This window comes from Pelecanus crispus, chromosome 2 (assembly GCF_030463565.1).
Source record: "Pelecanus crispus isolate bPelCri1 chromosome 2, bPelCri1.pri, whole genome shotgun sequence".
Classification (NCBI taxonomy): domain Eukaryota; kingdom Metazoa; phylum Chordata; class Aves; order Pelecaniformes; family Pelecanidae; genus Pelecanus; species Pelecanus crispus.
Window position 1 is genome coordinate 519,646 of NC_134644.1, and position 23,630 is coordinate 543,275.

At 73.4% G+C, this 23,630-nt stretch overlaps 2 protein-coding genes across 2 annotated transcripts; both read right to left on the minus strand.

Annotated features, from left to right (window-relative positions):
• Positions 1 to 98: 98 nt before the first annotated feature.
• On the minus strand, positions 99 to 12,627 carry ASIC3 (acid sensing ion channel subunit 3). The gene is given in 14 exon segments (XM_075706489.1): positions 99 to 136; positions 349 to 502; positions 504 to 532; positions 1,232 to 1,286; positions 1,600 to 1,674; positions 1,759 to 1,785; positions 1,787 to 1,839; positions 1,927 to 2,018; positions 3,256 to 3,409; positions 3,792 to 3,848; positions 3,930 to 4,080; positions 4,803 to 4,930; positions 5,004 to 5,154; positions 12,073 to 12,627. Coding segments are annotated over 14 exon segments (1,719 nt in total).
• Positions 12,628 to 14,420: 1,793 nt separating this feature from the next.
• On the minus strand, positions 14,421 to 20,147 carry ABCB8 (ATP binding cassette subfamily B member 8). The gene is made up of 16 exons (XM_075706491.1): positions 20,056 to 20,147; positions 19,250 to 19,529; positions 18,240 to 18,395; positions 18,065 to 18,159; positions 17,867 to 17,972; positions 17,616 to 17,777; positions 17,426 to 17,511; positions 17,252 to 17,349; positions 17,047 to 17,152; positions 16,909 to 16,942; positions 16,188 to 16,324; positions 15,977 to 16,071; positions 15,589 to 15,722; positions 15,275 to 15,422; positions 14,594 to 14,844; positions 14,421 to 14,501 (listed from the first exon to the last, which is right to left on the minus strand). Exons 1-16 carry the CDS (start codon positions 20,145 to 20,147, stop codon positions 14,421 to 14,423), a joined length of 2,061 nt encoding a protein of 686 aa, XP_075562606.1.
• Positions 20,148 to 23,630: the final 3,483 nt, after the last annotated feature.

A 23,630-nucleotide genomic window follows, 5' to 3' on the forward strand; every position in this document is an offset into this window, starting at 1 on the left:
CTCCTTCCTGGGGCACCGGGGACCCCCCAAATGCCACGAACCGGCCCCCCCCCGTCCCCCTGGCAGCAGCACAGGAGCCGGGGGCCTGGGGCAGGTCTTTAATGTGGCGGGGGTCCGCAGTGAGCGGGCGTCGCGTCTACAGCAGGGAGGGGCGCGGGCGCAAGCAGCACATGCAGGGACGGGGGGAGGCGGGGCCGGGGGGGGGGGACCCCGCCGCCCCCAGACCCCCCCCTGCCACCCCCTCGGAGGGGGTCCCGGCGTGGGGCACCTCAGGCCCGGTTGCCAGCCCCGCAGCCGCCTGGGGACGCCCTCCCCCGGTCCCGTCGGGGCAGAGCGGCAGGGGGGCACCCAGGTTTTGCTGCCGGTGGGACCCCCCGCTCCCGCTGCTCCCCCCGGTCCGGCCGGGGGCGCGGGGCTGGGCCCTCAGCAGGCGGAATTCCTCGAAGGCGCCTAGAGCCGGGGTGACGAGGTAGCACGTTCGGGGCGAAGCTGAGACTGTCCGCGTGGGCAGCGCAGGGGGGTGACGGGCGCTCTCTGCGGACGGAGTCGGGGGTGCCGTGGGGGGCAGCCAGGGGGCTCGGGGGGCAGCCAGGGGGGCTCGGGGGGCTGCTCCCCGCACCCCGGCCATGCTGCAGCCACCCCTCCTGCGTTTGGCCGTGCCCCTGCCCCATGCACCCCTCGGGCCTGCCGCAACTTTGGCCCGGGACCCCCGCGAGCGCCGGGGGGGGCTCAGCACGCACCCACCGCGGAGCAAAGCTGTCCCTGTCCACCCCCCATCCCCACGCGTCCCCTGCGAGTCCCCCACGCGTCCCCCCGCCCCACCGCGTTCTCGGAGGGGGGCCCCAGCCAGCGTAGCCAGGGGGGTGTAGGGGGTCCTGGGTGGGGGGGGGACCCGGGGGAGCGATGTATGAGGATGGGAGCGGAGCCGGCGGCGGGGTGTCCCCCCACGCACCGGCTCCGGGGATGATGCCAAGAAAAGCCTGGGATGGAGGGAGGGGGATGCGGACCCCCCCCAGGGCCTGCCTGCAGGGGAACGGGGGTTTGGGGGGGGGTGGGGGTCCCCAGCTCCCCTCCGTGCCCCTCGCTGCGCCCCAGCCAGGGACCCCCGGGACCCCCGTGGGGGGAGGGCCAGCCCCGCCGCGGCCCCCCCATGCTGGCATGGCCAGGGCTGGGGGGGGGGGGGGGGTCTGGGGGGTGCTGCCCCCCACCCCGTCCCCCCGGGGTCTCCTACCTGGGCCCCGGGCGGGGAGCGGGACAGCGGGGCTGCCCGGGACCGCTGGATGCTCCTGGCAGGCGGTGGGGGTGCAGGACGGACGGACGGACGGACGGACGGACGGACAGAGAGGAGCGAATGAGGTGCGCGGGGTCCAAGCGGGAGACGGTGCCGGTCCCGGGGCGGGATGAGGCCGAGCAGCAGATGGGTGGGATGAGGTGCGAGGCCCCCCCCTTGCCGGCTGTGCCAGGGGAGGGGGGACGGGGCGGCCAGGGCGCAGCCCGGGGGGGTTTGGGGTGCTGGGGAGGGGGATGTGCAGCCCCTGGCGGGACAGGGCCGGGGGGGTGCTGAGCCACAGGGGCTGCGGGCGGGGGGGGGGGGGTTACCAGGGTGCTGCTGTCTCTGGCTCTGGGGGTCCTCTTCTTCTCCTTGTAAAAGCTGAGGAGTTTGTCCCGGAACACCTGGGGGAGCGGGTCAGAGCCCCCGGCCGCGGCCCCGAGCACCCCCGGCCGTGGGGCGGCGCGGGGGGCCGGGCGGGCGCTCACCTCGTACAGGTAGTCGAAGATCTCCAGGGATGGTGAGGAGGCTGGCACCGATGAAGAGCCCCATCTGCCCCCCGATGTCGCCTAGGGCGGGGAGGGTGGCATTATGGGGGGGTGGGACCCCCCCCCCAGACACCCCACACCCCCCCCCGGGACCCCCCCGGCACTCACCCAGCAGCCCTGCCACCTCGTACGCCTTCTTCTGCTCAATCATCTCGTAGTTCAGGGCCTCAAAGAAGATGTCCAGGACCAGCACGTTGTCCCTGGGGAGGGGACAGACGGGTCTGGGACGGACGGACGAGCCGCCCAGGCAGCATCCCGCGCCGTGCCATGCCGCGGTGGGACGGGGCGGGGGTCTGCCCTGTGCTGGGGGGGGCACAAGGAGGCACTGTGCCATGCCATGCTGTACCATACTGTGCTGTGCCATGCTGTGCTGTGCCGTGCCATGGGTTAGTGGGCATGGGGGTGTTGGGGGTGATGGGTTGATGATCTTGGAGATCCTTTCCAACCTTAGTGATTCCAGTTTTTACTTTCATTAAAAAATAATGCAGCCCCCAAGCCAGGACACACGGAATGATGACCCTGCCCTTAATGGGTTTAGTGGTGGCCTTGGCAGCGTTGGGTCAATGGTTGGGCTGGGGGATCTCAAAGGGCTTTGCCAACCTCAACCATTCCATGGTTCTACAAAACCCCTTTACTTACACATATGTGTTTGTGTTCAAAAAACGGGCAGAGGTGGCACTGGGGGCCATGGTTTAGTGGGCATGGGGGTGCTGGGGTGATGGTTGGGCTGATGAGCTTAGAGGGCCTTTCCAACCTTAACGATTCCTGGTTTTACTTCCATTAAAAAATAACCCAGCCACCAAGCCAGCAAACATGAAATTAATTATTCCTCTCCCCTTAATGGGTTTAGTGGTGGCCTTGGCAGTGTTGGGTTACTGGTTGGACTGGATGAGCTTAAAGGGCTTTGCCAACCTCAACGATTCCATGATGCTATGGTTCTATGCCAAGCCACATGGTTTTCCCTGTGCTGGGGCAGATTTGCCCAGGGGAGTCAGTGCCGTGCTGTCTCGTCCCGTGCTGTGCTGTGACACGCCAGTTCACATATGCCGGGGGATGCCATGTGCCCATGCCATGTCAACACCATCACGCCATGCCATGTCACACCATCATGCCATGCTATGTCACACCATCACACCGTGCCATGTCACACCATGCCGTGTCACACCGTCACACCGTGCTATGTCACACCATCACGCCGTGCCGTGTCACACCATCACGCCGTGCCATGTCACACCATCATGCCGTGCCATGTCACACCGTCATGCCGTGCCACATCACACCATCACACCCGTGCCGTGTCACACCATCACGCCGTGCCACGTCACACCGTCACGCCGTGCCACGTCACACCGTCACGCCGTGCCACGTCACACCGTCACGCCGTGCCGTGTGCTGGCGGGGGCTGCAGGTCGGCGCGGCAGCGGCGGCGGCACTCACGCGATGTACTGCTCCGTCTTGTTGAACTTCTTGGCCAGGTACCTGGCGGAGGCCTTGCTGGGGATCTTCACCATGGAGAGCTCTTTGCCGTAGCGCACCATGGCGCAGGGCGTGCGGCAGGCGCAGTACTCACTGTCCTTCTTCACCAGGAAGTCTGGCGGGGGGACGTGGGTGGGACGGGGACCGTGGGGACCATGGGGACCATGGGGACTGCATGGCCGTGACCCCCGTCCACGCTGGGGATGGGGCTGCTCTGGCTGCATCGCCCGGGCGGCGGCGGGTGCCGATGGCACAGGACGAGCACGCCACGGTCGCTGCCAGCGGCACACGAGGGGGGAGCCCAGACCTGCATGTCTGGGGTCTGAGCAGGCAGGGACAGCAGTGACCCCCTGCCTGGCGAGGGCATGGGGACACCGGTGCCGCTTTCACGGTGATGGAGCCGGGGAGGATGGACGGACAAGGGGTCCCGGGGGCGAGTCTGGGGTGTCCGGGGATGGCGGCCCCCCACGGCGAGACCCTGGGCCCCCGGTACATACCCAGCGCGGGGTCAGCACACTCCTTGTACTGCTCCGGGGTGCAGACGTTGGCGTTGCCTGCGGGGCGGGCAGGGGAGGCGGCGGTCACCGGGGGGGTCTCCCCACCGCCCCGGCCCCACGGCGGCCGCCCCGGCTCACCTGGCATGTGCACCATGCGGCAGTTGCAGTTCTCGGCCAGGTAGCGGGTCTCGCAGTCCAGGCGGCAGGCGGTGATGCTGTAGTTGGTGAAGAAGTCGGACTCGATGGGGGTGGCCTTGCAGTCCCCCCACGGCGGGGGCAGGTACACCAGCTGCCGGCCGCGGGCTAAGGAAAACTCGGCGTCCCCAGCATCCCCGCCGCAGCAACCCCATCCCTCGGGCAGAGCCTGTCCCCCGCAGCAGGTGCTGGGGGTCTCGCCACCCTGCAGCCCCCCGCTGCCACCCCTGCCCCTCCTCACAGGGCACGAGGACAGGCGTCGGGGACACCGGCACCCGCAGCCGGCGCGGCAGCGAGGGCCAGCACGCGGCACCGGCTGGGAGCACGCGGGAGCCAGGCGTGAAGGGGGTTCGGTGTGGCCCCCCACGCTCTCCCACCCCGAGGGGCAGCGCCAGGCCGTGCCGTAGCCGGTGCGGCACCCACGGGTGCCCAGGGCCACGCTCCCGCTGCTGCCGCGCTCCCTGCCGCCTGCACCGCGAGTGCCGGCACACATGGAGACGCCCACTCAAGACACCTAAATTTAGGTGTCTGGCTGCGTGAGCTGGATGCCGCCCCTGCCGACGGTCTGTTCGGCAGGAGGCTGGGGAGGGGGTCGCTGCCGGGAGCCGGTGCCTGCGGCGGGACCGAGGGGTCCCGGCGTGGGGCCGCCCCACGCCACGGTGCTCCCAGCCATCACGGGACCCACGCGGCACGGCTCGGCGTGGGACATCCCTGCGGGGATGGCCGCGGCTGCGCAGGCTCTGCCCGAGCCCGGGGCGGGGGGCTGCACCCCCGCAGCCCGCTCCGCGCACCCGCCTGGGCGTCGCGGCCGGATACCCGCTGCTGCTGGCAGGACACGAAGGTCTGGAAGCCCGGTGCCACGCCGAAGCCCAGCTGGTCGATGAACGGGGGTTCCTCCTGGCTGTGGATCTGCACCTTCACCCCGGCCTCATAGGAAGTCTCGTCTGCAAGGCAGGGAAGGCGTCGGGGGCGCGGGGCAGCGGCCGCGCCGTGGGCAGGGCTGCGGGGGGTCCTCACCCGTGTCCCCCCAGACGGGCAGGTATTCTTCCTGCTGGACATTGAGCATCAGCTCCAGGCCGTTCCCCGCGCCGCCCTGCAGCGTGGTCAGCACCTCCCGGCCCGGCCCCCCCGAGTTGAAGGTGTAGCACTTGCCGAGGCGCGTGAAGATCTGCAGGGACAGGGCAGCACCCTCAGCGCCCGCCGGCGTTTGGGGGCTGGGGGACGGGAGCCGGGCCCATGCCTGCCCAGCACCCACCCAGCAGGGCTGGGGGGGCAGCGCCCGGGGACCCCCATGGCCCCAGTGCAGGATCCCAGCATCCCCAGTGCAGGATCCCAGCATCCCACAGGACCCACTGCAGGATCCCAGCATCCCCACTGCAGGATCCCAGCATCCCACAGGACCCACTGCAGGATCCCAGCATCCCACAGGGACCAGTACAGGATCCCAGCATCCCCAGTGCAGGATCCCAGCATCCCCAGTGCAGGATCCCAGCATCCCACAGGACCCACTGCAGGATCCCAGCATCCCCAGTGCAGGATCCCAACATCCCAGCAGGGACCAGTACAGTATCCCAGCACCCCCAGTGCAGGATCCCAGCATCCCCAGTGCAGGATCCCAGCATCCCACAGGACCCACTGCAGGATCCCAGCATCCCCACTGCAGGATCCCAAGCATCCCACAGGACCCACTGCAGGATCCCAGCATCCCCAGTGCAGGATCCCAGCATCCCCAGTGCAGGATCCCAGCATCCCACAGGACCCACTGCAGGATCCCAGCATCCCACAGGACCCACTGCAGGATCCCAGCATCCCCACTGCAGGATCCCAGCATCCCACAGGGACCAGTACAGGATCCCAGCATCCCCAGTGCAGGATCCCAGCATCCCACAGGGACCAGTACAGGATCCCAGCATCCCCAGTGCAGGATCCCAGCATCCCCAGTGCAGGATCCCAGCATCCCACAGGACCCACTGCAGGATCCCAGCATCCCCACTGCAGGATCCCAGCATCCCCAGTGCAGGATCCCAGCATCCCACAGGGACCAGTACAGGATCCCAGCATCCCCAGTGCAGGATCCCAGCATCCCCAGTGCAGGATCCCAGCATCCCACAGGACCCACTGCAGGATCCCAGCATCCCCAGTGCAGGATCCCAGCAGCCCCCAGGACCCACTGCAGGATCCCAGCACCCCCAGTGCAGGATCCCAGCATCCCACAGGGACCAGTACAGGATCCCAGCATCCCCAGTGCAGGATCCCAACACCCCCAGTGCAGGATCCCAGCATCCCACAGGACCCAGTGCAGGATCCCAGTGCCCCACCAGTCCGTGCACAGGGAACAGGCTGGTGCATCCATCCCTTGCCCTTGGGGACCAGCCGTGGGGTTGCAGATGGGGCCGTGGGGTTGCGGATGGGGCTGTGGGGTTGCGGATGAGGCCGTGGGGCGGCCGCTGCCATCCCTGCCCCAACATGGTGTCCTCGGCTCTGCCCGGTGCCGACAGCCCAGGCGTCCCAACAGCCCCGCGGGACCCCCGCCCTGTGCCCTGCCCCACCGGGCCCCAGCGGTCACTGTGGCAGAGCGATGGGCCCTGGCCAGGCGGGATGTGGGACCTTGACCCCAGGGAAGGCTCAGCCCCCCCGCCATGCCAACCCACCTCTTCCCGCAGCCCCCCAACTCGGAGAAAGCCCCCATGGCCACTTCGCAGCAAGCACAGAACTGCAGCTGCAGCCCCCTGTGACTCCCCGTCTCCACCGCGCTTCCCCCAGCCCTGTGGTTGCAGGGTGGGCAAGAGGAGCCGTCCCGGCGCAGCGCAGTGGGAGCTTTGCCAAGCGCCTGGGGCACAGCAGGGTGGGCAGGCACCGTGCCCCCACCCCGCCATCACCCCACAGCCCGCACAGAGCCCATCGCCCCACCGCCTGTGCACCCCATCACCCCACAGCCCACACAGAGCCCATCGCCCCACCGCCTGTGCACCCCATCGCCCCACAGCCTGCACCCCCCCATCACCCTGCAGCCCGCACAGAGCCCATCGCCCCACAGCCTGTGCACCCCATCACCCCACAGCCCGCACAGAGCCCATCGCCCCACTGCCTGTGCACCCCATCGCCCCACAGCCTGTGCACCCCATCACCCCACAGCCCGCACAGAGCCCATCGCCCCACCGCCTGTGCACCCCATCACCCTGCAGCCCGCACAGAGCCCATCGCCCCACAGCCTGCACCCCCCCATCACCCTGCAGCCTGCACAGAGCCCATCGCCCCACAGCCTGTGCAACCCTGTCATTCCATAGCCTGTGCACCCCATGGCCCCACAGCCTGCACAGAGCCCATCACCCCAAAGACTGCACCCCCCTGTCACCCCACAGCCTGCACCCCCCCATCACCCCACAGCCTGCACAGAGCCCATCGCCCCACCGCCTGTGCACCCCATCGCCCCACAGCCTGCACCCCCCCATCACCCTGCAGCCCGCACAGAGCCCATCGCCCCAAAGACTGTGCCCCCCACAGCCCCACAGCCTGTGCACCCCCCCATCACCCTGCAGCCTGCACCCGCCATCACCCCGCAGCCCGCACAGAGCCCATCGCCCCACAGCCTGCACACCCCATCACCCCAAAACCTGCTCAGCCCTGGGGGTCCTGCCCCAGCCCTGCCCAGGGCAGAGCCAGCCGGGGATGGGGCTGTTGTGGGTCCTGCTCGGGGCAGAGCCAGCCGTGGCCATGGCTGTGGCGGTGGCCGTGGTGGTGGCCGTGGCAGTGGCTGTGGCCGTGGCAGTGGCTGTGGCGGTGGCTGTGGCCGTGGCCACGGCACTGGCACTCACGGTAGCGAAGCTCTCGGGGCCGCAGTCCTGGCCGCGGCAGCAGCAGCATCTCACGGACGGGGTGCCCGGCGCGCGGGTAGAAGGCGCCCAGGTCGTGGCTCTGGCTGGGGAAGGAGCTGGCGAGGTCGGGGGGCTGCCCCAGCGCCCGCAGGTAGGGGGGAAGCCCTCCCTCCCCCCCGCCAGCAGCTCCCTGCCCAGCCAGAGCCGGTCATGGGGGTGAGCTGGGAGCGCCGGGCGCGCCTGTAGCTGCAGAGGGTGATGGCGGGGAAGACGAGGACGCGGCTCTCCACCTCGTCCAGCACGGCGATGCGGGGGTACGCGGCGTGGCGCCGGACCCGCTCCCCGGCCCGCAGCAGGAAGGCGCCCAGCGAGGCCAGGAAGGCGCCAGAGCAGGCGTCGCGGCACCGGCGCCCCGGGCACGAAGACGCGGCCCAGCCCGTGCGGCACGCAGGAGCGGGCAAAGGCTGCCCGGCCGGCCGCCCCCCGACGCCTGGCCACGGCGGCACGGCTCTGCCGCGGCTCTGCAGGGGGACTGGGTTTCAGCACGGCTCTGGGGGGGACACAGGGTGGCGGGGGGCTGCGTGGGGACACGTGGGGCTGCGTGGGGACACGTGGGGCTGCGTGGGGACACGTGAGCGCGGAGGGCACGAGCCAGGATGGTGATGGGCACCGGGGCTTGGCTTAGCCATGGTGGCAGAGGCCGTCATCCCCACCAGGACCCGAGAGCCTGCTGCGTGCCAGGGACCCCAGAGCCCCCAGGGACCAGCACCCACAGCTGGGGATCAGCACCCACAGCCAGTGCCCCCAGTGCCCCCAGGGACCAGCACCCACAGCTGGGGACCCCAATGCCCCCAGGGACCGGCACCCACAGCCAGGGACCCCAGTGCCCCCAGGGACTGGCACCCACAGCCGGGGACCCCCATGCCCCCAGTGCCCCCAGGGACCAGCACCCACAGCCAGGGATCAGCACCCACAGCCAGGGACCCCAGTGCCCCCAGGGACCGGCACCCACAGCCAGGGACCCCCGTGCCCCCAGTGCCCCCAGGGACCAGGGCTGGGGGGCAGAGACCCTGCCCAGCGCCCCCAGTGTGACCCTGAGCCGCTGCCCAGAGCCCCCCAAGCCCACAGACCCCTTCCCCACCACTTCCCACCCTGCAGCCAAAGCCCCCCCAGCCCCAACCCCAGACACAGAGCAGCCCCCCGACCCCCGCTCCCCCTGGCTAACCCCCCCCCATGCCCCTGGGGCAGAGCCCCACAGGGGCCCATGGCCCCCCGCCCCACGGAGGGGCTGCCCCAGGCGCAGGGCGAGGGGCAGCAGCCACGGCCCCCCAGTCCCATCACTGACCCAAGGGGGGGCCATAACCGCCCCACAGGGTCAGGGCCCCCCCTGCTATGGGGGGCGTGTCTCCCCATCCTGCCCCACGGAGTGGGGGGGGGGGGGGGCCGCTGCTGTGGCAACGGGCTGCTCCCAAAGAGGGGAGCCGTTGCCATAGCAACACGCTGCCCAAGGAGGAAGGGGGGGGCGGCTGCCATGGCAACGGCTGCCCGGCACAGGGATGTGCTGGGGCCCGGCGGCTGGGGGGGCCTCGGGAAAGGCGGGGGGGGGGGGGGACAGGGACACGGCCCCAGCGCTGCCAGCCCTCCTGGTCCCCACGCTTGGGGTGACCCCCGACCCCCCAGCCCTGCACCCCGGGCATCTCCTGCCCCCGCTCCCTACAGCTCCCCCGTCCCCACACCCTGGGGGGGATGTGGGGGGCACAGACCCAGCCGGGCGCTCGCTGCATGCCGGGGGACCCCAGGGATGAGGCACAGGGCACGGCTGGCCTCTCCGCCCCAGGCGCAGGACGGCAGCCCCGGAGCCCACCGCCGCCAGCCAGGACGCGGTGCCGGGAGCCGCCGGCTCAGCGCGGAGGCCCAGTGCCGAGGATGGCGATCGTGGCCGAGCCCCGGCACCAGCTCTGTATTTTTAGCCGGCGAAGTCGCAGCGCGAGGCAGGGCTGAGCCGGGGCAGGGCTGAGCCGGGGGGCTTCGTGTGCCGGGGGCCGCGCGGCTGCTCACGGCAGAAGTTTCTCGCCACCGGTCAGAGACGAGGTGGCAGCGGGGCCCGGCCACGCGGCACTTTGGCACGGCCCGACGCTCCCGGCAGCGTCTGCGAGCCCGGGGGCAGCGGGAGCAGCGCAGCAGGCACACAGCCCCCCCCAAGACCCTCGGCACAGGGATGGAGATGGGCACCCTGCGCCCCTGGGGCGGGCACCGGCCCCGCACGCCGGCGGCACGCCGGGGTCCCGGCCACGCTCCCCAGGGAGGCACCGGCTTCCAGGCTGCAGCGAGCCGCCGCCGTGCAGCGCGTGCCAGCCGGGGTCCTGCCCTGGGGACCCTCAGCCCTCCGGCCGCACCTCGCAGCCCTCCGCCCCTTGGCAGGGGCACCGGCAGGGCTGCTCCGAAGGGCGCAGAGCCGCCAGAAGGGATGCCGTTCAGCTGAGCACCCAAGGAAAATTAATTCTGCACGCTAGGAGTCTAAAGCTGAGGGTAATTGCTGTTGTGACAGCGCGGCTGAGCCCGCGGTGACGGCGACAGGGATTGAGCAGAGCCGCACGCAGCAGCCTGTGCCACTGCGCTGCTGCCTGTCCTGCCTGTGCCACCGCTCCTGCCCATGCCACCGCGCTCCTGCCCATCCGGCCCGTGCCACCACCCTGCCTGTGCCACTGCGCTCCTGCCCATCCTGCCTGCCCTGCCCATGCCACCGCTCCTGCCCATGCCACCATGCTCCTGCCCATCCGGCCCGTGCCACCGCCCTGCCCGTGCCACTGCGCTCCTGCCCATCCTGCCTGCCCTGCCCATGCCACCGCTCCTGCCCATGCCACCGCGCTCCTGCCCATCCTGCCTGTGCCACCGCTCCTGCCCATGCCACCGCGCTCCTGCCCATGCCACCGCGCTCCTGCCCATCCTGCCTGTGCCACCGCTCCTGCCCATGCCACCGCGCTCCTGCCCATCCGGCCCGTGCCACCGCCCTGCCTGTGCCACTGCGCTCCTGCCCATCCTGCCTGCCCTGCCCATGCCACCGCTCCTGCCCATGCCACCGCGCTCCTGCCCATCCGGCCTGTGCCACTGCCCTGCTCGTGCCACTGCGCTCCTGCCCATCCTGCCTGCCCTGCCCATGCCACCGCCCTGCCCGTGCCACTGTCCCTGCCCATGCCACCGTGCTCCTGCCCATCCTGCCCACCCTGCCCGTGCCACCGCCGCTGCCCGTCCCTCCTGCACAGGCACTGCCCCAGCCGCTCTCGCAGGACCCAGCGCAGGCTGCCCGTGGCCCAGGTTTGCCGGGGGTCCCCGTGCCCACCCAGGGCTTGCATGGGGCAGGGAGGGCACCACCCCCCGCAGCTGCCCCACTGCCCACCGCAGCCCACGCCTGCGCAGGGACATGCAGCCCTGCTCCCCCCCCCGCCACGCTCCGGCAGCTGCCCGCACCCTGCACGTCACCCTGGGGTGAGCCCTCAGCCCAGGGCACGCAGCTCGGCCCTGCGGGCACGCCACCGGGGCACAGCGGCTGGGGTGGGGGCACACGGGCAATTCGCCGGGCTGGGAGCAGAGCGGGCAGAGCCCCAGGAACCGGGGGGGGGGGGGGGTACTGGGGGCAATACATGGCCAGGCACTCATGGGCTGCAGGGGGACGGCTCCGGCACAGGGTACCCCAGCCCGTGCCGGGGCACGCTGCGTGCACAACTGCAGGCGTGGGAGCCTGTGTGCAAACACGGCCCGGGGGAAGCGGCTGCTGCCGCCGGTGCCTGGGCGGCATCTGGGGCTGGCAGCGGGGGGAGTGGGGCCGCGGCCCACGTCCATGAGCATCCCGCACCCCCCAGCACCCCGTGCCCGAGCGGCTGCACGCAGGCAGAGCCGCCTGGCCCGGCGCAGGGACCCCGGCGCAGGGACCCCGGCGCAGCGCGGCTCCAGCCTGGGCGCCGTTCCCAGCCGCCTGGCACCCCCGCGGCGAGCGTGGGGCGGGGGCACCCCAGGCTGGCACCCAGCCTGCTGCGGCACCTGGGATGGCGGGCATGGGCCGATGCGCCGCGGGCTGTGGGATGCGCCGCTGGGACGGCTGCGGGTGGGGAGAAGGGGCCTCGCCCACGGGTGCCGCGGCAGCCCCAGCACGCCAGTGCCCAAACCCCGGTGGGATGCCCACAGCCGTCGCAGTCCCTGGGGGCGCGCAGCCACCCCATCGCCGGCGGCACCCTCTCCTCCGTTCGGGCACGCGCCCCGAGGCCGGCACTCACCACGGTGAAGTTGCGGGCGGTGCAGTTGGCGCCGCGGAAGGAGCACTGCAGCAGCATGTCGGCCAGGTCGTGGCCGGTGCGGTTGTAGAACTCGGCCATGCTGAAGGGCTTCGCCTTGAAGTTCTTGAAGTTGGCCTTGTCGCGCAGGGCGGCCAGGACGTGGGGCTCGGCCAGCTGCGGGTTGCTGATCTCGTAGCGGTCGTTGAGCAGCGCCAGCAGCTCGCCCACGTGGTACATGTCGTTGCGGGTGATCTTGGAGAAGCGGAACTCGTTGAGGTTGCAGATGGTGATGGCCGGGAAGGTGAGGTTGTGGGCGGCCACCTCGTCCAGCTTGGTGACGTGGGGGTAGGTGAGGAAGTAGGCGACACGCTCGGCGCAGACCAGCAGCAGCAGCCCCAGCGAGCCCAGGAAGAAGGCGCCCCACAGCACGCGGCGCAGCGACACGGCCCCGTAGGCGAAGACGTGGCTGATGCCGTGCAGCGAGGAGCTGTGGGCGAAGGCCCGCAGGCTGGACAGCCCCTCGCCCTCCCCGCTGCCCTCCGAGCCTGCCCTCATCCTGACGCCGGGACCCCGCGCTCCCCGCCGCCCTCAGCCCACCCGTCGACCCCGCCGCCCCCGGCCCATCGCCGCCCCGGGCTCAGGGTGCTGCGGGCGGGCAGGGGAGGGCAGGGAGAGGCAGAGGAGGGTGGGCAGGGTGGGCAAAGCAGGGCGGGCAGGGCAGGGCAGGGTGGGCAGGGCAGGGCAAGGCTGGGCAGAGAGGAGAGGGGAGGGCAGCGCAGGCAGGGCAGTGCAGGCAGCGCAGGCAGGGAGGGCAGTGCAGGCAGCGCAGGCAGGGAGGGCAGTGCAGGCAGGGAGGGCAGTGCAGGCAGTGCAGGCAGTGCAGGACCGACCGCTCCGCCCCCCCCGCGCTGCCGGTGCCGCGGAGCCAGCGGCCAGCGCAGCGCAGCCCCGTCCCCGTCCCCGTCCCCGTCCCCGCCGCCGCCGCCGCGGCGCAGCCGCTCCCGGTCTGCGGCCGCCCCCCGCCCCCGCCCCCCCGCCGCGGCTCCACCCGCTGCCGTCCCCGGCGAGCACGGGCGGGGGGCGCGGAGCCGAGGGGGCCCCGCTGCAGCCCCGCTCCTCCCCCTGACACCCCCCCTCCGGGCCCTGGGCCCCCGCCGAGGGACCCCCCTGGGGCTGGGGGCACCGCGGGACCCCTGCGGGACCACCCGGGGCTGGGGGCACTGCGGGACCCCTGCGGGACCACCCGGGGCTGGGCTGGGGGGACTCCGGGAGCCCCCCGGGGCCGGGGTGGGGGCACTGCGGGACCCCCCCGGGGCTGGGGGCAATGCGGGACCCCCCCCGGGGCTGGGCTGGGGGCACTCCGGGAGCCCCCCGGGGCCGGGGTGGGGGCACTGCGGGACCCCCCCGGGGCTGGGGGCAATGCGGGACCCCCCCCGGGGCTGGGCTGGGGGCACTCCGGGAGCCCCCCGGGGCCGGGCTGCGGGCACTGCAGGACCCCCCCCGGGGACGAGGTGGAGGCACTGCGGGACCCCCCCGGGGCTGGGCTGGGGGCACTCCGGGACCCCCCCCGGGCCGGGCTGGGGGCACTGCGGGACCCCCCTCGGGGCTGCGGGCAGTGCGGGACCCATGCGGGAACCCCCGGGGCTGGGCTGGGGGCACTGCGGGACCCCCCGGCCAGCGGGGTGGGCTGAAACCCCCGGGGGGTGGGCTCGGCAGCAGCTGTGCCGGGGGGGGGTCCCCGTGGGGTCCCTCCTCGGGTCATGACCCCCCCCCAGCCCCACCGTGGTGGTCCCTGGGAGAGGGGACGCGCAGCGAGTGACACCGGGATGGAGCCTGGCACGGCCGGGGCAGAGCCACCCCCTCCCCTTCCCCGGGGTGCCCAGGGGACCCCCACACCGGGGGAGTGACACAGGGGACCCCACCCTGGGGGGAGGTGGCACAGGGGGTCCCCTCCACCCTGGGGGAGGTGACACAGGGGGTCCCCTCCACATTGTGGGGGTGACACAGGGGGTCCGTCAACCCCAGGGGAGGTGACACAGGGGGTCCCTCAACCCCAGGGGAGGTGACACAGGGGGTCCCCTCCACACTGGGGGGGTGACACAGGGGGTCCCCCCTACCCTGGGGGGGTGACACAGGGGGTCCCCTCCACACTGGGGGGGTGACACAGGGGGTCCTCTCCACACTGAGGGGGGTGACACAGGGGTCTCCCCCCTCCACACAGGACACTGCCCGGTCCGGTCCCAGCGTGGGCCCCCCCGCCACCGCACCACACAGTAGAGCCCCCACGGCCACCTTCCATCCCTGGTTTATTGGGGAGCAGCAGGGACCCCCCCAGCTCTGCCCCACGCTCAGGATCGGTCCTTGGTCTGCCGGCGGATGAGCTCGGCGTAGAGACCCCCCCGTCGCACCAGCTCCTCGTGGGTCCCTGCCTGCGGGGACGGCGGAGACGGTGTCACCCACGCGGCTGCCCACCCCCTGCCCGCAACCACCCCCCCATCCCGACCCCCCCGGCGCCGCTCACCTCGGCCACGCGTCCCTGCGCCAGCACCACGATGAGGTCGGCCCCCCGGATGGTGCTGAGGCGGTGGGCGATGAGCAGCACCGTGCGGCCCGAGACGGCGCGGTCCAGCGCCTCCTGCACCACCTTCTCCGACTGGGCGTCCAGCGCGCTCGTGGCCTCGTCCAGGATCAGGACGGCGGGGTCCTTCAGCAGAGCCCGGGCGATGGCGATGCGCTGCTTCTGACCCCCCGAGAGCGCCGTGCCGCGCTCGCCTGACGGGGACAACCGCAGGGGTGCTGGTGCCGCCCCGGGGAGACCCCCGGATGGGGAGAGCCCCCTCCCCGAGGCCGGGAGCGGAGGGGTGCGGCTGTGTTCCCACGCCACGTCCCGCACCGGCGCCTGGGATCCCCCCCAGGAACGCCAGCACCGAACGACATCCCTCCTGCGGGGAGCCCGGCGCAGCCGCCGCTCCCTCCCGGCACAGCCTCGCATCAGCGGCGACCGGCAGCCGGCATCGCCGAGGGGACTTGGGCCGCCTTGGCCAGGGTCTCGCGCTCGTCCGTCTGTCCCGCGGGGCGGCTGGGCCATTTCGGGGGTGCCTGCCCGCCTCCCACCTCCACCGAGGCCCGCGCTGCTGCCAGGCTCGGCCCCCCGCCATGCCCCGCTCCACGGCGCCCAGCCCAGCCGCGGCCCGGCACATACCCACGACGGTGTCGTAGCCCTCAGGGAAGCTGCGGATGAAGCCGTCGGCGTTGGCGAGCTGGGCCGCGGTGTACACCTCTGCGTCAGAGGCTCCCGGCTTCCCGAAGCGGATGTTCTCCATGATGGTTGTTCCGAAGAGCACCGGCTCCTGGGGCGGCATCGGCCCCTCAGCACCGAGCCCCGGATGGGGCCACCTCCCTCCCCTCCCCTGGGGACAGCGCGGGCCCAGGGGGTCCCCGTCCAGCGCCTTGGGGAGGCGCCCCACGGCAGCCCCGCGCCCCACGGCAGCCCCGCGCCCCACGGCAGCCCCGCACCTGGCTGATGAAGCCGATGACCTGCCCTCGCAGCCAGGAGGGGTCCAGGGAGGAGATGTCGTGGCCGTCCAGGGTGATGGTGCCCTGCGTGGGCTCGTAGAACCGCTCCAGCAGCGCCGCCACCGTTGACTTCCCTGCGGAGCGGAGCCCTCAGCCCCACGGCACCGTCCGGCTGCGCGACCCCGTGCCCCCCCCCGGCTCTGGCTGGGCAGGAGGCACCGAGGCCGGTTCCCAGTGCCCGGCACGCACCGGGGCACAGGAGGATGCCCCCGGGGAGCGGCGAGGGGCTGAGCGGGCATCCTTGCCCCCCCCCGGGATGCGCTGGCCAGGGGGTCCCCTGCCCTGGGGGTGCAGGGAGGGCCGGGGGGGCCGGCGGCTGGGCCGGTACCTCCTCCGGACGGTCCCACGATGGCCACCGTCTTGCAGGGGGGCAAGGTGAGGCTGAAGTCCCGCAGGACCGGGTAGCCAGGGCGGGTGGGGTAGCTGCGGGGAGAGGAGCGGGGGGCTGCGGGAGCACGGAGCCGGCCCCCAGCCCGCGGGGCAGCTCAGGGGGGTGGGTGGGGGGGGCTGGATTGGGGGAGGGGGCTGGGGTAGCTCACCTGAAGGAGACGCGGTGGAAGCAGATGCGGCCAAGCAGGGAGTGGCTGGGGATGGAACTCCCCCCCCGCAGTGGCACGCTGGGCTCCAGCGTCAGCAGCTCAAAGACGCGGGCGCCGGCGCTCAGACCTCGCACCACCTGCGGGGACGGCGGTGGGAGCACCCCCGATCCCCGGGGAACCCATCTCTGCTCCCCCGGGCACCCATCCCCTGATCCCCCCGGGGCACCCATCCCTGATCCCCCCGGGCACCCATCCCTGATCCCCCCGGGCACCCATCCCCTGATCCCCCCGGGCACCCATCCCCTGATCCCCCCGGGCACCCATCCCTGATCCCCCCGGGCACCCATCCCCTGGTCCCCCCAGGCACCCATCCCCTGGTCCCCCCAGGCACCCATCCCCTGGTCCCCCCGGGCACCCATCCCCTGGTCCCCCGGGCACCCATCCCTGCTCCCCCAGGCACCCATCCCCTGCTCCCCCAGGGCACCCATCCCCTGATCCCCCCGGGCACCCATCCCCTGCTCCCCCCGGGCACCCATCCCTGCTCCCCCCGGGCACCCATCCACTGATCCCCTGGGCACCCATCCACTGATCCCCTGGGCACCCATCCCCTGCTCCCCTGGGCACCCTTCCCCTGCTCCCCCCAGGCACCCATCCCTGATCCCCCCAGGCACCCATCCCTGATCCCCAGCCCCGGGGGGCCAGCGGGACCCCCCACGCCTACCTGCCCAAGCAAGATGGAGATGTTGGCCATGGACCTGCCGGTGCAGAAGGGGAGAGGCCATGCTCAGGGCTGCGCCCAGGGCAGGCTGCGGCACACCGGGGGTGCCGGGGAAGGCGCCGCACCGGGCCCTGCCCTGACCTTTGCACCGTCTGCGAGGCCACCAGGAAGGACATGAGGTCGCCCGGCGAGAGCTCGTCCCCGGCCATCAGTGAGCCGCCCACGAAGATGGTCCCCAGGACGATGCCTGTTGGGCGCGGGGTGGATGTGGGACCCCGGGGCAGCCCGGCACGGCGGGCTCCTGCCCCACGGCATCGCCGCGCCCTGCCCCACGGCACCCACTCACCGTTGAGCGCCAGGTTGGAGAGCCCCTGGAAGGCGGCGATGCCCAGCCCCAGCCGCTCGTTCAGCCAGCCGGCGCGGTCCACCTCGGCGCAGTACAGCCTGCGGGCAGGGACGGGGCTGACACCCCCCGCTCCGTGCCGTCCCCGCCGGGCGAGGGCCCCCGCCGCCTCCTTACCCCGCTTGCCGGTCCTCCATGGCGAAGGCGCGCACGGTCCGGACGTTCCCCAGCACCTCGTCTGCCACGCCGGTGGCCTTGGCTACCTGTGGGGAGAGGGATGGAGGCAGGGGCCGGCGTGGGACACCCCCTGCTCCGGCCCCGGGGGGCACGGTGGGGTCCCTTGGGGGGTGGGCGAGCGCGGCGTTACCTGCTCCTGCGCCCGGCGGGAGAGGCTGCGGAGGACGGCGCCGATGAGGGCGCCGGCGCCCACCAGCGCGGGCAGCGCCACGAGCAGGAGGCCGGTCAGCTTGGGCGAGAGCAGGTAGAGCGAGACGAAGCATCCCGCTGTCTGGGTGCCGCTGCGCAGGCCCTGGGTGGGGTGGGGGGACAGGCAGGGGTGGGTGCTGGGGGCTGGCGGCGGCCGGGGGGGGGTCCGGCGCCGCCGGCTGCGGGCCTCACCTGGGAGATGGCCAGCTTGAAGGAGGACTTGAACTCCTGGATGTCGGCCGTCAGCCGGTTCACCAGCTGCCCCGTCCGGTTGGCGTCGAAGAACGCCACGTCCTGCCTGCCGGGGCGGGGGGGAGCGGCGGTGGGCTGGGGGACCCCCCGCGCCCCGTCCCCATGCCCCCCACACCCCGTCCCCGCATGGCGTCGTACCGGAGCAGGGAGATGAAGAGCGCCTTGCGCATGCTGCCCGCCACCTGCTCCCCGACCCGCGCCAGCAGCGCGATGTACCCGAAGGTCAGCAGCCCCTGCGGAGGAGAGGGGGGCTCAGGAGGGGCGGGGGCAGCGCCCCGGGACCCCCCGCCCGGCTCGGGGTGCCGGCACCCACCTGCAGGCAGTAGACGGCGAGCAGGCGCAGGGCTGGGCGCCGGGCCTCCTGCAGGTAGCCGGTGATGTGGCCGCGGGTGCAGCGGGCCACCACGTTCACCAGCTGCCCCAGCAGCACCGGGATGTGGACGTTGAGCAGGGCTGCACCCAGCGCCAGCTGCAGGGACGGCGGGCGTCGGTGCCACGGCACGGGGAAGGCAGGGACGGTGGGCGTCAGTGCCATGGCATGGGGAAGGCAGGGACGGCAGGCGTCAGTGCCACGGCATGGGGATGGCAGGGATGGTGGGTGTCAGTGCCACAGCATGGGGATGGCAGGGATGGCAGGTGTCACGCCATGGCATGGGGATGGCAGGGATGGTGGGTGTCACGCCATGGCATGGGGATGGCAGGGACGGCGGGCGTCAGTGCCACGGCACAGGGACGGCAGGCGTCAGTGCCACAGCACGGGGACGGTGGGCATCATGCCACGGTATGGGGATGGCGGGGACGGCAGGCGTCAGTGCCATGGCACAGGGACAGCAGGGACGGCGGGCGTCACACCGCGGCACAGGGATGGCCGGGACAGAGGGTGTCATGCAGTGGCATGGGGACAGCAGGCGTCAGTGCCGTGGCATGGGGATGGCAGGGACAGCGGGCATCACGCCGTGGCACAGGGATGGCAGGGACGGCGGGTGTCATGCTGCAGCACGGGGACAGCACGAATGGCGGGCGTCATGCAGTGGCACAGGGATGGCAGGCGTCACACCGCGGCTTGGGGACGGCAGGGACGGTGGGCGTCAGTGCCATGGCATGGGAATGGCAGGGACAGCAGGCATCATGCCATGGCACAGGGACAGCAGGGACGGCAGGCGTCATGCCACGGCACAGGGACGGCGGGTGTCAGTGCCACGGTATGGGGATGGCAGGGACAGCGGGCATCACGCCATGGCATGGGGACGGCAGGGACGGCGGGCGTCAGTGCCGTGGCACGGGGCTGGCAGGGACCGCGGCCGCCCTCCTGCCCCTGCTCACCACCACGGCTGCCGAGAGGGCCAGGAGCTGGGGCCGCAGGAAGGTCCAGAACGCCGGCCAGTCGAAGGTGGGCTCCGGCCGGGGCTGCGCGGGCTCTGGGGGGACGGGGCCGGCGGGGCCGGCGGCCTCCTGGCAGCGTGCGGCCGTGCCCAGCAAGCCCAGTGCCACGCAGGCCGTGGCCGTGCCGGCCAGGAGCAGGCGGCGCGGGGCTGGCGGTGCGGGGCCGGCGGGGAGGCGAGGGGGGCCGGCGAGCCCCGGGCGTCCCCCCCCATACCTGAAACTGGGGAGAGGGGTGAGCGCGGGCCACCGGAACCGGGGGGACACGGCGAGGGCTGACCCGGGGCAGGGGACACCCCCGGCCCCGTCCTGGCGCTGCCGGCGTCCCCGCTCCCGGGCTGCCCCCCCGGCTCAGCGCCAGCGCCCAGACCCCTCTGCTCTCTCCCCGGTCCCCCCCAGCCCCCCCATACCAGCTTTTGGGATCCCACCACCCCCACCCCGAGGTGCCCACGTACCCCTGCACCCCCCCCGGGAGCCCCAACCCCCCGGCACCCCCCCGGCACCCAAAATCCGCGCTCCCCCCACCCGCACCCCCGACCCCCCAAGGGACCCAGGACCCCGGGCTCCCCTCGGGGCACCCAGGACCCCCCCCCCGGGGCACCCAGGACCCCGGGCTCCCCCCGGGGCACCCAGGACCCCCCTCGGGGCACCCAAGACCCCGGGCTCCCCCCATTCCAGGGGACCCAGGAGTTCGGGTCCCCCCCCAGGGACCCCGCCCGCAGAGCCCCGGGCCCGGGGCTCCCCGGTACCTGCACCCCGGGGCGGGGGGCGGCCGCAGGACAGCGGGGACCGAGCGGAGCCCGGAGCGGGCACCGAGCGCCCGCAGCAGCAGCAGCAGCATGGCGGGAGGGGCGGCACCGGTACGGGCAGGGGCGGTACCGGTACGGGCAGGGCGGGCGGGGGCGGCACCGGCTGCGGCGGGCGGAGCCCCAGCACCGCGGCCCGGGCCCTGCACCGGCCCCGACCCGCACCGGCCCCGCACCCCAACACCACCCCCCCCCCCGGCCCCGCACCCCCGGCCCCGCACCCCCGGCCCTCCCCCGCTGCCCCGGGGCCCTCGCTCCTCCCCGGGCCCCGCTCCGGGAGCCCGGGCCCTGCACCGCGACCCGGGACCCCGCACCGGGACCCCGACACCCCCGGACCCCGCACCGGGGTCCCCAATACCCCCGGACCCCGCACCGGGACCCCAACACCCCCGGACCCCGCACCGGGATCCCCAATACCCCCGGACCCTGCACCCGGACCCCGCACCGGGACCCCAACACCCCCGGACCCTGCACTCAGACCCCGCACCGGGACCCCAACACCCCCGGACCCTGCACCCGGACCCCGCACTGGGACCCCAACACCCCCGGACCCGCACCAGGACCCCCAACACCCCCGGACCCTGCACCGGGACCCCAACAGCCCCGGACCCCGCACCGGGACCCCAACAGCCCCGCATCCCCCACTGGGACCCCAACACCCGCGAACCCAGCACCGGGATCCCCAATACCCCCGGACCCTGCACCTGGATCCCGCACCAGGACCCCCAATACCCTCGGACCCTGCACCCGGATCCTGCACGGAGAACCCCAACACCCGCGGACCCAGCACCGGGACCCCCAATACCCCCGGACCCCACACGCAGACCCCGCACCGGGACCCCCAATACCCCTGAACCCCGTACCCAGACCCCGCGCCGGGATCCCAAATACCCCCGGACCCTGCACCTGGATCCTACACGGAGAACCCCAACACCCGTGGACCCAGCACCGGGACCCCCAACATCCCCGGACCCCACACCCAGACCCCAACACTCCCGGACCCCGCACTGCTCCCGCCTTACCCACGCTCGGACACCGCTGCACACGGCAGGGGACCCCCCGGGACCCCCACCCGCCCCCCCGGTACCGGTGGCGGTGCGGCCATGGCCGGTGTCGGGATGCAGTCCCGGTCCCGGGGCACGTGTGGGGCCAGGTGAGAGCCCGGCACCGGGGACACCGGCCCCGCGGGGACCGCGCCAGCGCCGAGCCAAGAGGTGAGCCAGGACGGGGGCACCGGGGGTCACCAGGGGACGGGGGCACCGGGGGGCATCAAGCACCGGGGACGGGGGTCACCAGGGGACGGGGACACGGGAGCGGCCGCCCCGGGGTGGCCCCAGGTGGTCGCGGTGTCCCGGACCCTCGGGTGTGGGGTCCCCCCCGCTCCTTCCCGGGGTCCCCCGGCCTGGCCGCTGTGGGGACACTGCAGCTGGGACCCCCCACACCCTGCCGGGGGACGCGGGGACACCGGCTGCCACGCTCGCACGGGGCAGACGTGTCCCCACGCCTGTCCCCACGCATCGGGGTGCCCGTGTCCCCGCGGGGTGCGCGTGGGCCCATGCGGTCCAGCTGGCTTCGCGGGGCCGTCGCGGTGCCGGTGTGGGGCCGTCCCCACGGCGCTGTCCCCACGGGGTGGCTGCGTCTCCGCGGGGTGCACGTCACCACGGCTCTGTCGGGGTCCGGGTCACTACGGGGGGTGTCACCGTGGGGCCGTCACGCTGACTGTGTCCCCGCGGGGGTCCCCAATGAGGGGTGTGTGTCCTTGCGGGGTCGCGGGGGTCACTCCGTGGGGACGCCGGGGTGCCCGTGTCCTCGCAGGGCTCACCGGGGCCCTTGCCGGGGCGCGTGTCCCACGGGGGACGGTCTGTCCACGCGGGTGCCCCCGTCACCTGCGGCTACGCCGGGGACCGGCATGACGGGGAGGGGGGGGTCCCGGGCTGCCGGGGGGGGGGGGTCCCCTCGCTGGCCCCCCCCCGGCTGTTTACACCGCCTGGGCTATTTTTGGGTGCCCCGGCCCCGCGGGTATTTTTGGCTGCCCGGTGTGGGGCACGTGGGGGAAGGTCCGCGCCGGCGTCACCAGCAGGCGATGGCCGGGGACACCCGATCCTGGGAGACACGGTGGCCCTGGCCCCAACGGGGAGTTGCACAAGGCCGGGGGTCAGCGCAGGGACGGGGTGGCCGGCGGTGGCCGGGGCCTTGCCGGCCGCGTCCGTCCTGCTGAATCACTGCCCCCGGGCCCGGGGCTCCCTCGTGCCCGCGGCCTCGCCGCACCGGTGCCGTGAGTCAGGCCTCGGCAGCGCCGCGGCAGGGTGGGGCCGGACGGCATCACCTGCGGCCGCCAGCCCGGCCAGGCACTGGCACCGGCGCCGGCACCGGGAGGGGACGGCAGTGGCGTGTGGGGCTGCGGGAGCACCGGCCGGCGGCGGTAAGGGGAGGACAGCGGGGGCCAGACTGGGGGGGTCCTGTCCTGCCCCAGGGGGTGGGGGTCCCATCCTGCCCTGAGAGTCCGGAGGTGCCGTCCTGTGCCGAGGGGAGGGGGTCCTGCCCTTCCCCAAGGGGCTGAGGGTCCCATCCTGCACCAGGGTCCATGGGTGAGGGTCCTGTGCTTCCCCAGGGGGTTGGGGGTCCTGTCTTGCCCCAAGGGGGTGGGGGTCCCCTCCTTCCCCAGGGGCTCGGGGTCCCGTGCTTCCCCAGGAGGCTGGGGGTCCCATCCTGCCCCAGGGGCTCGGGGTCCCGTGCTTCCCCAGGAGGCTGGGGGTCCCATCCTGCCCCAGGGGCTGGGGGTCCCATGCTTCCCCAAGGGGCTACGGGTCCCATCCTGCCCCAAGGGTCCAGGGGTCCCCTCCTTCCCCAGGGGCTGGGGGTGCCGCCCTTCCCCGGGGGGGTGGGGGTCCCATCCTGCCCCAAGGGAACTGGGGCTCCTGGCCCGAGGGTTTGGGGTCCCTCCTGCCCCAGGGCCCAGAGGTCCTGCCCTGCCCCAAAGGGGTTGGGGTCCCACCCTCCCCCCGGGGCCGGGGGTCCCCAGGGAATTAAGAGGCCACGGGGGCTCGGGAGCTGGCCCTGTGCCCTGGCTGCTGTCCCGGCTCTGGGCTGCTTGCGGCTCTGTGGGGTGGGGGTCCATGGGGTGGGGGGTCCGTGGGGACTGGGGTCCATGGGGTGGGGGGTCTGTGGGGATGGGGTCCGTGGCAACAGGGGTCAGTGGGGATGGGGTCCTTGGAGTGGGGGTCTGTGGGGATGGGGTCTGTGGGGTGGGGGGCCCTGGGGTAGGGGGTCTGTGGGGATGGGGTCTGTGGGGTGGGGGTCCCTGGGGTAGGGGGTCTGTGGGGCTGGGGTCTGTGGGGATGGGGTCTGTGGGGTGGGGGTCTGTGGGGTAGGGGGTCTGTGGGGTTGGGGTCTGTGGGGTTGGGGTCTGTGGGGATGGGGTCTGTGGGGATGGGGGTTCACTGCGCTCGGACTGGGGGGCACAGCGCAGCAAGGCGCGAGGGGTGGACGTGGGGGGAAGCGGGGGTCTCGGCCGGGCT